We start from the raw sequence: 14,778 nt of genomic DNA on the forward strand, positions 1-14,778 counted from the left end.
ACACGCACACACGTGCACACACACGCACACACACTCACACACACACACTCACACACACACACACACTCACACACACACACTCACACACACACACGCACGCACGCACACACACTCACACACACACACACTCACACACACACACACACACTCACACACACACACACACACACACGCACGCACGCACGCACGCACACGCACACGCACGCACGCACGCACACACACACACTCACACACACACACTCACACACACACACACACACGCACGCACGCACGCACGCACACGCACACGCACACACACTCACACACACACACACACACACACACACACACACACACACAGTCTATTTATTATATATTCTCTCTCTCTCTCTCTCTCTCTCTCTCTCTCTATATATATATATATTAGTGCTGTCAATTGATTTACAAAAAAACTCATATTTAATCGCACATTTTTCTGAAATGAATTAATCCCGCCTAACATAAAAGTTTTGAAATATACTTTTATATTGCAATAATTTCACATTCAATCTTCAAATTAACGTACAAACAACATAAAGACAGTATTTTTTTTAATATTTGTTTAATGCCATCTTTATTTTTATGACTGAAGGCCAGTATCACTGATAACAATTAATGGTGATTTCGCTATAAAAATGTTTCCCCCTAATATTTAACCATTCAACTTTACATTATAATTAAGAGCTATAAATTTGTACATTTATTAGACTTTAAAAATAACTTCTATTTTAAGTGAACTTAAAACAATCTTCACAAAAAAAAACATTATAAAAAAGTAATATTTATCTACCTGTGCCTCTCAGCAGAAATATACAGAAATATAACAAAGTTATCAAACACTAAATTCTAAACGAAATACAGATGAATCCTTAAAACTATAAAAGTGATTGATTTCCTCTTTTTTCTTTTGTTCACAGACACTGACTCACAAATCACTTGTGTGAGATAATAATGTGCGTCTTTGTCACACGCTTGAGAAATCTTTAGATGGAATAAAGTCTGGTTTTTGAAATAAAAGATTCATTGGTCCATGTACGTATACTTGCAAGCAGCGTTCATCAACATCACCCAGACGCAAATATAACACTGTATGCTGTAACTTTGTGTCAAGAGTAGAAAATGACAACATATACAGAATCAAAACAGGACTTTACATCTCTGTTATGAAGCAGCAATTTCCATACATGAAATCCATTGTCAATTTAAGTAAAAAACATACATGAAACCTATTAGAAATGGGAACAATATTAACGTATATACCTAACCATATACAAATAATACATTTTTATACACCTCATATATATCATCCTAAACCTGCCAATACAATACTATACAATACAATCGACAATATATAACAGTATATTATATAACAATTGTCATTATATAAATACATGTGTTATATTTTCTTATATAATATAAATTATTATATAATATAATTTATTGAAAAAAACTGGTATAAACACATATTTTATGTTGTTTTGATAAAGTTGCATATATAAATAAAATATATATTGTTGACATTTATAATTATTAACAAATATAAATTTGTCATGAAATCATCATACAAATTTGACTACAGTGATTATATATATGGGTGTGTGTGTGTGTGTGTGTGTGTGTGTCTATATATGTGTGTATGTGTGTGTATGTGTGAGTGTGTGTGTGTGTGTGTGCGTGTGTGTGTGTGTCTATGTTTGTGTGTGTTTTTGTGTGTGTGTATGTACTGTATATGTGTGTATGTGTGTGTAAGTGTGAGTGTGTGTGTGTGTGTGTGTATGTATGTTTGTATGTATGTATATGTGTGTATGCATGTGTGTGTGTGTGTGTGTATGTGTGTGTGTGTGTTACAAATGTACAATATATTGTCATCTACCCAGAGAATGTACACATGTAAAAGCTATATGTGGCCTTATAGGTAACATTTATGCCAATATCTCTCTTGATATAGAGCAATATATGTCATATATTACATTTCTATATGGGCAAAGACATTTAGGAAGGAATATCTTTTTGTATAACTAACTGTTTACTGAAATGTCCAGCTTCTGTTGACGTGTCTTTACGTGATTCAGTCTGCAAGCACACGCAGGGCTCGAGAATCATGGGGTTCCCTGTCTGTGGCTTTGAAGAGCTTTTCTTCCTGTCACCTGCTGTGAATATTGAGCCTGTCTGTGTGTTTAATAACAGATTTATTTTGCTCTTTCTGATTTTATCATAAAAGCTTCCTCTTTCTCATTCCTCCTGAACCAGGGTGAAGTGGGACCCAGAGGCAGCAAAGGAGAGGTGTGTAGACACGGCTCGTTCACATTTAAACCATTCCTGCCTATTTACACAAGAAACAAGAGCATCTCCGCCTCCTGAAGGGAGTAACATGGGACGGCAGAGCACTTCTGAACGCTTTGAAACATGTCGTCCACAAAGTGTTTACATTTGACAGCTTGACAGTTATACTAAGCTGGTTTCAGCATTGCTGTCAGAGCAAACCGGCAAACTGGATGCCCTGTAAACTAGAGGAAATTTCCTATGTATATTTATTATTTTGTGTTCGTGGGCAAATAGTAGACATATGAAAATCAGTCATTTCCTTTAAAAGAATATATTTTTTTCTCCAGAGAAATTGAACGTTTATTAAATATTTCCCTACTGCATGTTTGCTCCAATCTAGAGCTGCACGATTTGTTCAGAATGTCATATTGTAATTATTTTGACAAATATTTTGATTTGTGATTTAACCTTTGATATGAAAAACATTTAACATTTCATACTGCTGCTCAACAACAAGCATTCAAATCTGATTTATTTTCCAGTTTATTTGAATATGGTGGCACACTATCAGATGAAAAGCTTTACAAATTTAAATGAAAATTACAAAAGCTGCCTTGGCAACTAACTGCAAATGTAAGTTTGAGTACTAAAATGAGTAACTAAAATGCAAACTGCAAAATACAAAGAAAAATACATATACATATATATACACACACTGCCCTCCAAAAGGTTGGAAACGCCCTAGAAAAGTGGGGTTTTGGACAATATTGGCATGAATCCTTTTTAATTTGTGATAATTTTGCACTGATAAGGGACAACACAAACTATGAAGTCGGGAAGTCGTGGCCTAATGGTTAGAGAGTCTGACCTGTAATCCAAAGGTTGCGGGTTCGAGTCTCCGGCCGGCAGGGATTGAAGGTGGGGGGAGTGAATGTCCAGCGCTCTCTCCACCCTCAATACCACGACTGAGGTGCCCTTGAGCAAGACACCGAACCCCCAACTGCTCCCCGGGCGCCGCAGCATAAATGCTGCCCACTGCTCCGGGTGTGTGTGTGTGTGTGTGTGTTCACTGCTGTGTGTGTGTGTGTGTGTGTGTGTTCACTGCTGTGTGTGTGCACGTTGGATGGGTTAAATGCAGAGCACGAATTCTGAGTATGGGTCACCATACTTGGCCGTATGTCACTTCACTTCATGAAAACATTTTATTACATAAACAGTTTATACATAGAAAAAAGTAAAATTTTCGATTCATCAAAATATCCAGCATTTGCAGCTATTACAGCTCTGCATAATCTGGGCATCCGAGCTGTCAGTTTATTCAAACATTGACTTTGAATTGGCAATCAAGTGTTGAAGCTACAGTATTAAGGTGTGCTGACCCAAAAATCTTTTAAAAACCTGGGCCAAGTTTAAAAAAAGAAAGAAGGCCAGACAGAAACAAACACGTCTGTGAAAGGATGCGAGTCTGTGGAGATAGACTGTCATGACCTGCATGCATGTATGTGCTGGACTTACGGGTTTTTCTCTGTCAGCATCATCTCTGGCCCGTTCACACTGTGTATCTCACACAAAGGGGCATGTCTGACTTTGGCATCTATATATTGCCATTATTATGTTTTATTGCTGGTCTTCAATGATAATTTCGTTACTTTAATGCATTTGCACCAAAAAAATGATAAGGATTTATGCTGATATCGTCCAAAACCACACTTGCCACTTTTTCACACTTATTATATATATATATACACATATATATGACAAAATCGTGTAAAAAAAAAAGAAAACTACAATGAAAAATATTAAAATAAAAGCAAATTCTAAATATTATAGATAGATTGATAGATAGATAACATTATATTTCTGTAAAATCTCAGAAAAATATGCAAATGCATTCACAAATCATGTCATAAGCAAACCACATTTAGAGCAAGCATGCTTGGAGTATGGATAGTACACTACAGAACAGAGCAGCACACAATGCATTTTAATGATACGTTCGTTTAATACGCCACCTTTTCACAATTCAGTAATCATGCAAGGCCACATCAAGATTTTTAATTCAATTAATCGTGCAGCTCTACTCTGCTGTTAAATGCAACAGTCTTGCTTGCATGGAGAATATAAATGCAAGCATGCAGTAGGCTTTAAGTGTGCTGTTTGGAATCTACCAGAAAGGTACGCTGGGTGAGAGTGGGGTCAAAGGTCCAGACGGACAGAAGGGAGACATGGGACGCATCGGTGTTGTCGGGCCGCGCGGATTCCCCGGTCAGGATGGTTTGCCAGGGCTGCCCGGCGCTCCGGGCTTTCCAGGGAAGCCTGTGAGTATTCTTACATTTCTCACAACTACGCGATAGCAATCAAAATTTTTGTTATAGCCACCAGGTCTTTCCTTTCACGAGAAATAAACATGTCGTAAACAAAGTACGGCATGGGCTGCGGCAATGTCAGGATACATCATTTGGGCTGATTCATGAAAGAAACTACAAGGCCTGAGGTCAAGACTGTGTAATTGAGTTTCTTTCTTATGTTTCTTCCTTTGTTATCTGTGAAGCCTTTAATTTCTTTGAAAGCTCTATGTGTTTTTCATGTAGCGACGCCATCTAATGAGTGACTCAATGTGTGTTTCAGGGTAAGCCTCCCTCAGAGGACTACTTAATAAAACTCTGTGGGGACATTTTGAGAAGTGAGTATCCGACCTTGTTCAAGGTCATTATTCTCTCAAGAACAAAGAGCCCAAGGAGCTTTTCCTTTTTTAATATGAACAAGCCTGATACGTAAAGAGCCGAGAATAGCATGCAGCATCCAATTAAAGCTGTTAGATAAAAGCAAAGTTCACTAGAAAGGAGCTTTTGTTACGGAAACTTGCTGAGCTATCAGAGTCTTTACAGTTTGCTTTGAATTAAAGGGGTTATATCGTTCATTCTGTTAGCATTTTTCTTTTTTTCCCTGTGGTCCACTTATAAATCTAGTGAGCTGCCTCGCTGCATATAATCTACATGTTGCCTAACCATCACCGAAGCGTAAAATTGACTGATCTGAAATGCTCTACTGGACTTTGGCAGCAACTCCAGAGATGTTTTTTATCATGACGAGACAACAACCTCTAAAATGGAGTCAATGGTCAACTCATGAATCATGTGTTTCTCGATAACCAACCATGTTATAGCCTTGACGTCACCAATGAAGGAGATGTATTACAGTTGAATTGTTTGTGGACACCACAAAAATAAATTAGAAATGCCAGAAACCGAATCGTCACTGACTTCTGATATGTGGAGTAAACTCCAAAAAGTGTTTAATCCAAAGTGAATGTTTAATGTCAAACAAGCTAAAGATTAGCTGATGTATGATAAAATAAAAATACCAACATATTCATTGAGAAAACATGCATGCCCCTACATACATTTGTGCAAAATCCCCAAAAAGTACCTAACCATACAATTAACTCCAGTTTCCAGCTGAAATGAACATAAATGATCAATTAATAAAGGCTTGTTTTTACGCAGTTTCTTTCTCAATTCTATGCTATGAGCTCAAAACTCTTGCACCATAGTGCGCGATTTGTAAACTAAAACATTTTGATGTGTGCATCACATAACCAGCTCCATATGCTTAGCTTTACTAACAGAGTAAACTTGCTCGGTAGTGCACCCGGTACAGCATTACACTTGTGCCTCCCATGAAATACAAGTAAATACAAGTAATAATACGAGTAATAAAACATCTTAAGCACTTTTATCAAGCTTAAAATGTTTTTATCTCACGTTGGCTTTAGTTAACGCTATGGGTCAGGTTTAGCATAGGTGTTATGCTATTTTCAAATGTGACAGAACAATAACCTTTTAGTGACATGCACCAGACTTTTAATTTTTCAAACTGCTGCAATACATACAATGACCAATGCAATAAAACACTACCAGATTCATTTCGATCTGTTTTGGATAAAGCAAAGTGTGTTTTTAGTGCCTCTCACTGGACGTTTCACTTTGAAAGTGTTGCGAAACGTGCAGGAAGCAACAAAATATTATTTTGCAAAAATGTTGCACAGGCACATTTTTCAAATGACCCTGGATTCAAAAATACATATCATTTATAAACATTCAGAGAAATCATTTTTATTGTTTCAATATCGACTAAATTATATTTTACTATCAACTTTTCTGTTGATTTGTCCACCATTTTGGATTTATTTTAACTTCACCTGACTCTTGGAACACAGCAATATTAGTCAGATTTCTTTTTTTTGCCACAAAACAGTCTCATGAGTTTTCTTATGACCATTTTCTTCCCTTTTTCCAGCTCTTAGAATTAAACTGGACATATTTAGGCATTGCGTCAATGACATGTAAACGCAGTAGTGATAGACTCTTTCTTCCATACTATGATTTATATCTTAGAGAAATGAATTAGCAAGAAGTTGTTCTGTCTACCGGTCATTGGCTGGATGGAGGAAGATCTAAATGCAAGCTTGAATAACTTCTGCATACATCACCAGAGAGTCTGTTGTGTCACTAGAAGATTGACATTTTGATTAATAATTTGATTGCATTTAAATGCATGGATGAATAACTTATAGTGCAATAAGATGCATATGAAAATAGATTGGGTGAATGTTGATAGTCTGTTTTCATATTATAGTGAGGGTCAAGTAAATTTTGATTTCTCATCATATGACCCCGTGTGTATCCGTCGGTGTTCAGTAATCTCCACTGTAACGCATCTCCATCAGATCAGCTGCCGCAGCTACTGCAGACGATGAGCCCTCAGCGCTGTGAACCCTGTGAGACCGTTAAAGGACCCCCAGGACCCCCTGGAGCTCCAGGGCCTAAAGGGTCCAGCGGGCCCCAGGGCTATCCTGGCAGACACGGCGCTCAGGGCTACCCGGGGCCTCCGGGCATCCAAGGACCTCTAGGAATCAAAGGTAACAGAGACGTCTGGCTGGAACACTTTCAGATTATGTAAATGGTTTGGCTTTAAGTTTGTGTTTTAATTGTATAACATATTTGGCACTTTTGTAGGGGACACAGGCCCACACGGATTTAAGGGCAATAAAGGCGAGAGCAGACCAGGATACCCAGGCCCTCCTGGAGACACAGGTACAATGACATTACTATATTATTAATCCTCATAACACATTCAGGTTCGTTTTGATCCAAGAGCGATACATAATAAAAAAATAGCGTTGAGTAAGAGAATGAAACTATTCTATTCAGAGTTGTTTTTTTTTAACAATTTGCATAATTCCTAGATTGTTTGCAAAATGACACACTTCAGTCAAAACATACACACATATTTGGGAAAATGCTATTAGTTTTCATTTAACCAACACAGTCCTCAATGATCAGACACTATTGCAGCCAGTTTCACACTGCTGTGATAAATAAACACATTTGTAAAAAAACTAATTTTAGGAAATAGCATGTGCTAGATTTTTGGCCAGACATGGTTATGTAAGGGATCATTTAGATGAAAAAATAGTGACAAACTCACAACATTCTTCATGATTAGTTTGAGATACAGGGAGAATGTACACAAATAGGCCTACTATAAACTTACCAAGCACTGCACAACACTGATCCTTCAAGTATTTATTTCAATATTTACAGTATTTCTTACCATAATCAGTTACAATAATCAACCAACAATGAAATCAACGAAACAAATAAAATCTGTAGACAAATAAAAATTACTGCATGAAGTACATACACTTTGACTCTGAAAAAAAACTACTGTAAAAGCAACAAGAATACTGTAACTATTCATCATCTCTGTTGCGTCAGTAATTCAGACATTTCATCGAGAAAACAGGTAAGCTAACCACACAGTACACTGAAACTGAAGCTTTCTGTACTTATCATCAATATAGTTTACTGTGACATTTGACGATAGGCTGCATGTGCATTTTTATATATATATATATATATATATATTTTACATAGGGCCCCTTCCACCTTGGTGTCCTCGACCCTCAATCCTATGTAAAAAATATATATATAAAAAAAATACACATGCAGCCTATCGTCAAATGTCACAGTAAACAATATTGATGATAAGTACAGAAAGCTTCAGTTTCAGTGTACTGTGTGGTTAGCTTACCTGTTTTCTCGATGAAATGTCCGAATTACTGACGCAACAGTATTTCTGCTGAGATTTGGTTGAACTCTTTGTCCAGCTTCCATCAGTGTCAGTCCATGGTTGATAACATGGTCAATAAGTGTTGCACGGATTTCTTGAGTCAAATTTGGTCCTCGTCTTCTTTATTCAGGTTCTATCAACTCTTCAAGTCCTTCTCTACCTCTTCCTCTAGGCCTCTTCCTCTATCTCCTTCTTCTCCTCTTCCTCTACTTCCTTCTCCTCTTCCTCTACGCCCTTCTCGTCCTCTTTGAGCTCCCCCTCTCATTCTCACTTTTCTTCTTCTTCTTCTAGCTCCTTCCATTTTTGTTGAAGGTGTAGACAGGTGAACTCACCTGCTGCCTTTTATAGCACACCTGAGTGCTGCGTTTTCAAATTAGCACATGTGTGCTTCCACACCTGGTGGATGTGATTATCCAATTCGTTCATTAGCGTGGTCATTGGCAATCCGGGGCTTTGTAATGACAAGGAAGTAACCTCACAATCCTTATCTGTGTCTAAGGTGTGAAAATGTGTGTAGAGTTTTACAAATCACTGTGTGTAATGTTGTGCAAATCTGTGGAGGTGTTTTGCTCATTGGAGTAGAATTTTGCAAATTGTGTGGAAATTTTTATTTTAGTGTGTAAACAATCATAAAAAACTGTAATCAGAAGTTGAATCAGAAAAGTTAAAGGAAATTAAATACTTAAATATTACATTATAACCGTTTTATAAAATAACAATTATTCTGGTCCAAACAGACTTATATTGTGAATATAGTACACAGATTTTGAATGCATTGTGAGGTTTAATGTAATGTCTGATGTGTGGTGTGGCAGATGTAAATTCATATGGCACAAATGTATATGAAGCGATTGGGGAGGAATCTTGTGCAAGTGTCAGATTGTGTATTCCCTCAACACCAACAGGGATGCAGGGTCCTCGCGGCAGTGATGGCATTGGTATTCCGGGTCCTCCAGGAATCCCGGGTAAATCCGGGGCTCCGGGCATCACGGGGAAGCAGGGTCCTCCAGGGCCGGCCGGCGTGTGCGACATGTCCATCTGCTACCAATCCTATGACCTCAGGGATGAGCGCTACAGTAAAGGGCCTGATTTCTGACGCACGTTTGAGTGAACACATGGCTCAGCTCTCGGACTGCCAGAAGCGTCGCAGCAAATCCAGAGGAATTTACTCACATGGCTTTGGACGTTGTCTGTGCATTGCTATGGTGCTATGAAACATCAGGGGCCTGTAGATGAAGGATGTGAAACTTAAAAGACTTGAAACCTGCCTTCCGATGCACGAAGAGTAACACCAATGATGCAAGGGTGCATGCATAAGGTCATTTGCAAAATAATACTGCAAGTGTATTAATGTGTATAGATGTTAATGTGTCATAAACATTCATATTTATCACCATTACTTATGAATATTAATTAACTATTGTGTTGCCAAACAAAGACCTTTTGCAACATGATATGGGATGCAATAATAAAAGCATTAGTTTGTATGTGGTATGGTACTAATGAAGATTAAGAATAAATGGCTTTATTACTTCAGGAACAGACATAAAGGGGAAAAGCTGTATGTTTAGTTTCTGTTTGTGTTTGGCAAAAAGATGACTTTAGTTTTGATTTCCCCAGTACTTGGCTGAGAATCTTTGATTGGACAGCTTTTTAAGACACAACAAACATCATATTTTCATATTTGATTGAATTACTAACTGTGCTTTAAATCATTGGTTTGGTTGATTTAATAAATAGCAAATGGTTTTGCATTATATTTATGTACTTTTTATTTTTTGCACTGCCTGAAGGGAAGGTAAATTCACACTAACCTCATTAAACATAATCCCATTAAACAAAAGGAACACAAACCATTATAATCAAAACTATTCAATTTTATGCGTGTTCATGAACTCATAATGGATTTTATTCTTCTCTTTTGGCAGTAAAGTACTTAAGCTGTATAAGCTATGATATACAAATCTGAAAGATGTAATTATTTTAAATATTGTGAATCCATACAAAATGCTTGTTATATTTTCTTCCAATGAAACATTTTTTGTTATGTAATCTTTTACGCTAGCATTTAATTCTAATCTGTTGTTTTATTCACTCTTTGTATTTTTATTTAGTTTCATATATATATATATATATATATATATATTTTTTTTTTTTACAATTCTTTGGTAAATGTTTACATGACGTAAGTCTAATGTATATTTTAACGCTCTAGTATTTGCTAAGAATGGCTTTGTTGAAATAAAAGGTATTGAACACTTTGTGGTTGGTCTGTGGTTTCACGAGCGATCGTATGCGGTCAAGGCTTCAAACACATGTAGAGTCTTGAGAAAATTCTGACGTCACATAAAAAGGAAGTAGTTTCAAGATATGATTCAGATGTTTGCAGCTGTAGTCCGACACACATCCTCTGCTGCTGCTCCACCTTACAAGACTGTAGTGTATATTAATGAACCGGCCAGACGAGCAGTGAACAGCACTTTGGGGTAAGTAGACAAATCTCTATACTGACTTCTAAACATTTGTGACCCTGGAGCACAAAACCACTCATAAGGGTCAATTTTGTGAAATTGAGATTTGTACATGATCTGAAAGCATCTAAATAATCTTTCCATTGATGTATGGTTTGTTAGGATAGGACAATATTTGGCTGAGATACAACTATTTGAAAACTATCTGAGGGTGCGAAAAAAAAATCTAAATATTGAACGCCTTTAAAGTTGTTCAAATGAAGTTCTTAGCAATGCATATTACTAATCAAATATTACGTTTTGATATATTTATGGTAGTTCATTTACAAAATATCTTCATGGAACATGAGCTTTGCTTAATATCCTAATGATTTTTGGCATAAAAACAAAAATGGATAATTTTGACTGATACAATCACTGCTCGAATTGTAGGGGGGCTGGGGGGATCCGGGACCCCCCATAAGGCATTAGGGACCCCCCATAAGAAGTAAAAAATAGACTTAGGGGGGTCCCTCAGACATTTTTACTTGGAGTAAGCCATTTAAAAGAAGAATAGTAGCTTATCTCTCTTTGTTATGCAACATTAAATAGTATATAGTTATGCATATTATGATCAAATATATTGTTTATTTTGTATAAATTGTATATTGCGAGACTAACCCCCACCCCCACCAAAAAAAAAAAAAAAAGTCTGATGGTGGGGACCCCCCATAAGACTTGATTCAATTCGAGCACTGGATACAATGTATTGTTAGCTGTTGCTACAAATATATCTGTGCTACTGCTTTTAAGTAACACTTTATTTAGATAGTCCACTTTAGACATTCTACTAACAGTGAGTAACTTTGCAACTACGTGTCAACTAGCAGTCATTAGAGTATTAGTAGACAGTCTGCTTATAATATCTTCTAACACTTTATTTTGATGGGTCCACAACATACAACATACTGACTATGAGAAACTATGCAAGTATATGTCAACTTATTCTACTAAGCCTAAACCTACCCTAACAGTCCACTCTGAGAATTAGTAGACATGTAGTTGAATGTCTATCAACATAAAGTGTAACCTGGTTTTGTGTACGAGGGTCACATTTATCCAGCGTTTAATTCTAAGAAACTCGCTCAACCCTGCAGGCAACCACCAAGATGGAAACGCCCAACACAACGCCAGACATTTATGAAGACTACTCGCTGATGACCAGCAGAACCTCTCAGTGCAACACCATCGACTTTAGCAATTTCTTAAAACATTTTCTTCCACCCTTCTACTACGTCATCTTCATCGCCAGCGTACTGGGCAACGGAATGGTTCTGCTCGTCCTCTACAAGTTTGAGAAGCTCAACACGGTCACAAATATATTCCTCATCAACCTGGTGGCCTCCAACGCCATCGTCACGCTCACGCTCCCGTTTCAAGCCGTTCACCATTCGGACCAGTGGATCTTCGGAGAAGTTCTTTGTAAGCTGGTGAATGGCGCAGATTATCTGGGCTTCTACAGCTCCATCCTCTTCCTCACGCTCATGACCTTTGATCGATATCTGGCCGTGGTGCATTGCGTGGTCGCCAACAAACGACACAGAAGCTGCTACGCCGTCGTGCTGTCTGCAATCGTCTGGATCATTAGCATCCTCGCCAGCCTTCAATCCTTCATCCACTTCACCGTTGAAGAGTATCCGATGGACGGACTAGTGTGTGAAGACTCCAGCGATGCTCAGTGGAAAGCCTTCGCTTTCTATAAGCAGTTTGTGTTGTTTTTTATTCTCCCGTTGTGTACATGCGTCTACTGCTACTTCCGGATAACGCTGACCGTGCTGGCCACGCGGATGGTAGGCAAACATCGCACCGTGTGGCTCATTTTCATCATCGTCGTGATGTTTTTCATATTCTGGAGCCCGTATAACATCATCATGATGATCAATGAGAATCAGGATCCGACACAGTGTAATAGCAGCCTTCTGTATGCACAGTACGTCACCAGTAACATCGCACGCTTGTATTTCTGCATTAACCCTGTGTTTTACACCTTTCTGGGAAGGAAGTTTCAGAATCATGTTCGAGGAGTGTTAGTGAGCCAGGTCCCGTGTTTATCGGATCGGATCAGCATCAGCGCAAGCAGCAGAACACTGGCGTAAGACTGAATGATAGTTATATACAGGTGGGGAAAAACAGCTGCATTACAGTGAGTGTGTTGTGCTTTCAGACTATTCCTGCTTTTATTCTACATTTCTTGACAGAAAAGTGCAATGAACTAGCAAAGGAGTTGTTGGTGAAGTTCATGTATGTACAGTATAATAAACTGGTATGATATCATTGATATTCATAAAGATCTGTGTTTCACTTATTTACCAATTTGCTTGTGTGTGAGTGAGTGTGATTCAAACTTATAGTCAACTAAAACCATTACATTTTATTTCAGCTAGTTGCTTAGGCAACATTTCTTATTTTTCTAATTTGATGTGCTAAAATAACTACAGCTAAAACTGAACTAAAAATAAGAACTATACAGACAAAATCAAAAACAAACAAAAACCTCAACTAATCAATTAACAATCACAAAAGCTTAAAGTATATAATAATAATAATAATAATAATAATGATAAAGGAATAAAAATCACAAAACTATAAAATTACTAAAGCTTAAAAAATGTAAATGAAAAGGTCAAATAAAACAAAACTAATTCAAAATAATAAAATCTATAATAGTATCCTAGTGATAGTAAACTAACACTGTATTGATTCATAAATAAGTAGTTAGAACAATTATTGCAGCATTAAAATTATTTCTAAAACAGCAGAATCTAAAAGAAGGCAGGCAGGGTCTCGAGATCTTATTTTAACTGCACACCCAAGCTTGCCACCACAGACAAGTGACTTCAACATCACCACCATTATGCTTTGACAACTTTTTCCAGTCTTTATTTAAAATCATTTTCTCTGAAAGTTTGAGATGATAAACACCACGAGGTTGAGTAGAAGAGTTTCCCTGTTCAGTGACGTTTAATGTCTCTGACAACCGCTGGAGTAACACACTTGTTAGAGCCTTTTAAAAGATTAAAAAATAAATAAAATAATAATTATAAAATGCATTTTGTCATAGAATTAAACATGAAAATATCTTGAGCTTGTGTATTTCAGGCACTGATCTAAAAATCCATTCAACAAACCCATTCACTTCTGAAGACTGAAGCAGAAGTGCTAAAATACTAACTTTGGCCTAAAACACACACCGTCCTTTCACACAGAACTCATGTAATCCACGTCATTCACAGTCACACTTGTGTCTCACATCTTTTGTAGTATCTTGCATGATCAAAAAATTAGCTAAACTTCAAAAAAATAAATAAAAAATCATCGAGATGTGTTTTTTATATTCCATATCTCGCATAGTCTGTATGAATCTGTTGAACACATCGAGCTGAACAAATAAGTGTTAATATGTATTTAAAATCATAAATACATGTTAAACATTTCAAGGAAATTATAACTAATAATGCTACATACTGAAATAAAGCCAACCTATGAATTCCATCAATTCTATGATCCACATCCATACTGTAAAGCTTCAAATACTCGGGTGTATAGTATGTATTCATTTGCATCCAACTATGAAATAAATGTGTCCTAGAGCCACTGTGTGATTATCAATTTGTTAATGGATCAAAAATCATTTTCTCTGTTGGTTCGGAGAGTTTGTAGGATCCATCTTTCATCATGGTGGAGTGAGAAAAGTGCATGAATACTGAATAAAGGTAGCATGTCTTTCATAAGACTGAGCAATATGAGTTCTGCTTCATGTGTTACTACACGGCTTGAATGGTGTCAACTTCATGTGGTTTTCCTTTTGACCCTTTAGAATTCAAGGTTTGTAATCATGAGTACAAGCTGA

General features: G+C 37.1%; 2 protein-coding genes across 2 annotated transcripts in view; both read left to right on the top strand.

The window, feature by feature from the left end:
- Positions 1 to 9,514, top strand: part of LOC306865001 (uncharacterized protein) — a gene marked incomplete at both ends in the record, with an annotated part of 41,062 nt that extends 31,548 nt beyond the window's left edge. Inside the window, 6 exons of the mRNA XM_079409333.1 lie at positions 2,269 to 2,301; positions 4,455 to 4,601; positions 4,912 to 4,966; positions 7,013 to 7,204; positions 7,302 to 7,379; positions 9,324 to 9,514. Coding sequence (XP_079265459.1) covers positions 2,269 to 2,301; positions 4,455 to 4,601; positions 4,912 to 4,966; positions 7,013 to 7,204; positions 7,302 to 7,379; positions 9,324 to 9,514 — 696 coding nt within the window. The remainder of the gene's footprint in view (positions 1 to 2,268; positions 2,302 to 4,454; positions 4,602 to 4,911; positions 4,967 to 7,012; positions 7,205 to 7,301; positions 7,380 to 9,323) is intronic.
- A 1,281-nt stretch (positions 9,515 to 10,795) lies between these two features.
- Positions 10,796 to 13,206, top strand: LOC306864731 (C-C chemokine receptor type 1-like). Its single transcript, XM_079408929.1, has 2 exons — positions 10,796 to 10,904; positions 12,026 to 13,206. Exon 2 carries the CDS (start codon positions 12,038 to 12,040, stop codon positions 13,022 to 13,024), a length of 987 nt encoding a protein of 328 aa, XP_079265055.1. The 5' UTR covers positions 10,796 to 10,904; positions 12,026 to 12,037; the 3' UTR covers positions 13,025 to 13,206.
- Positions 13,207 to 14,778: the final 1,572 nt, after the last annotated feature.

This window comes from Barbus barbus, assembly GCF_936440315.1.
Source record: "Barbus barbus genome assembly, chromosome: 46".
NCBI classification, from domain to species: Eukaryota; Metazoa; Chordata; class Actinopteri; order Cypriniformes; family Cyprinidae; genus Barbus; species Barbus barbus.

Bases quoted from the DNA above. Each gene is read 5' to 3' on its own strand.
- LOC306864731 (XM_079408929.1), top strand. From the start codon at position 12,038: ATGGAAACGCCCAACACAACGCCAGACATTTATGAAGACTACTCGCTG.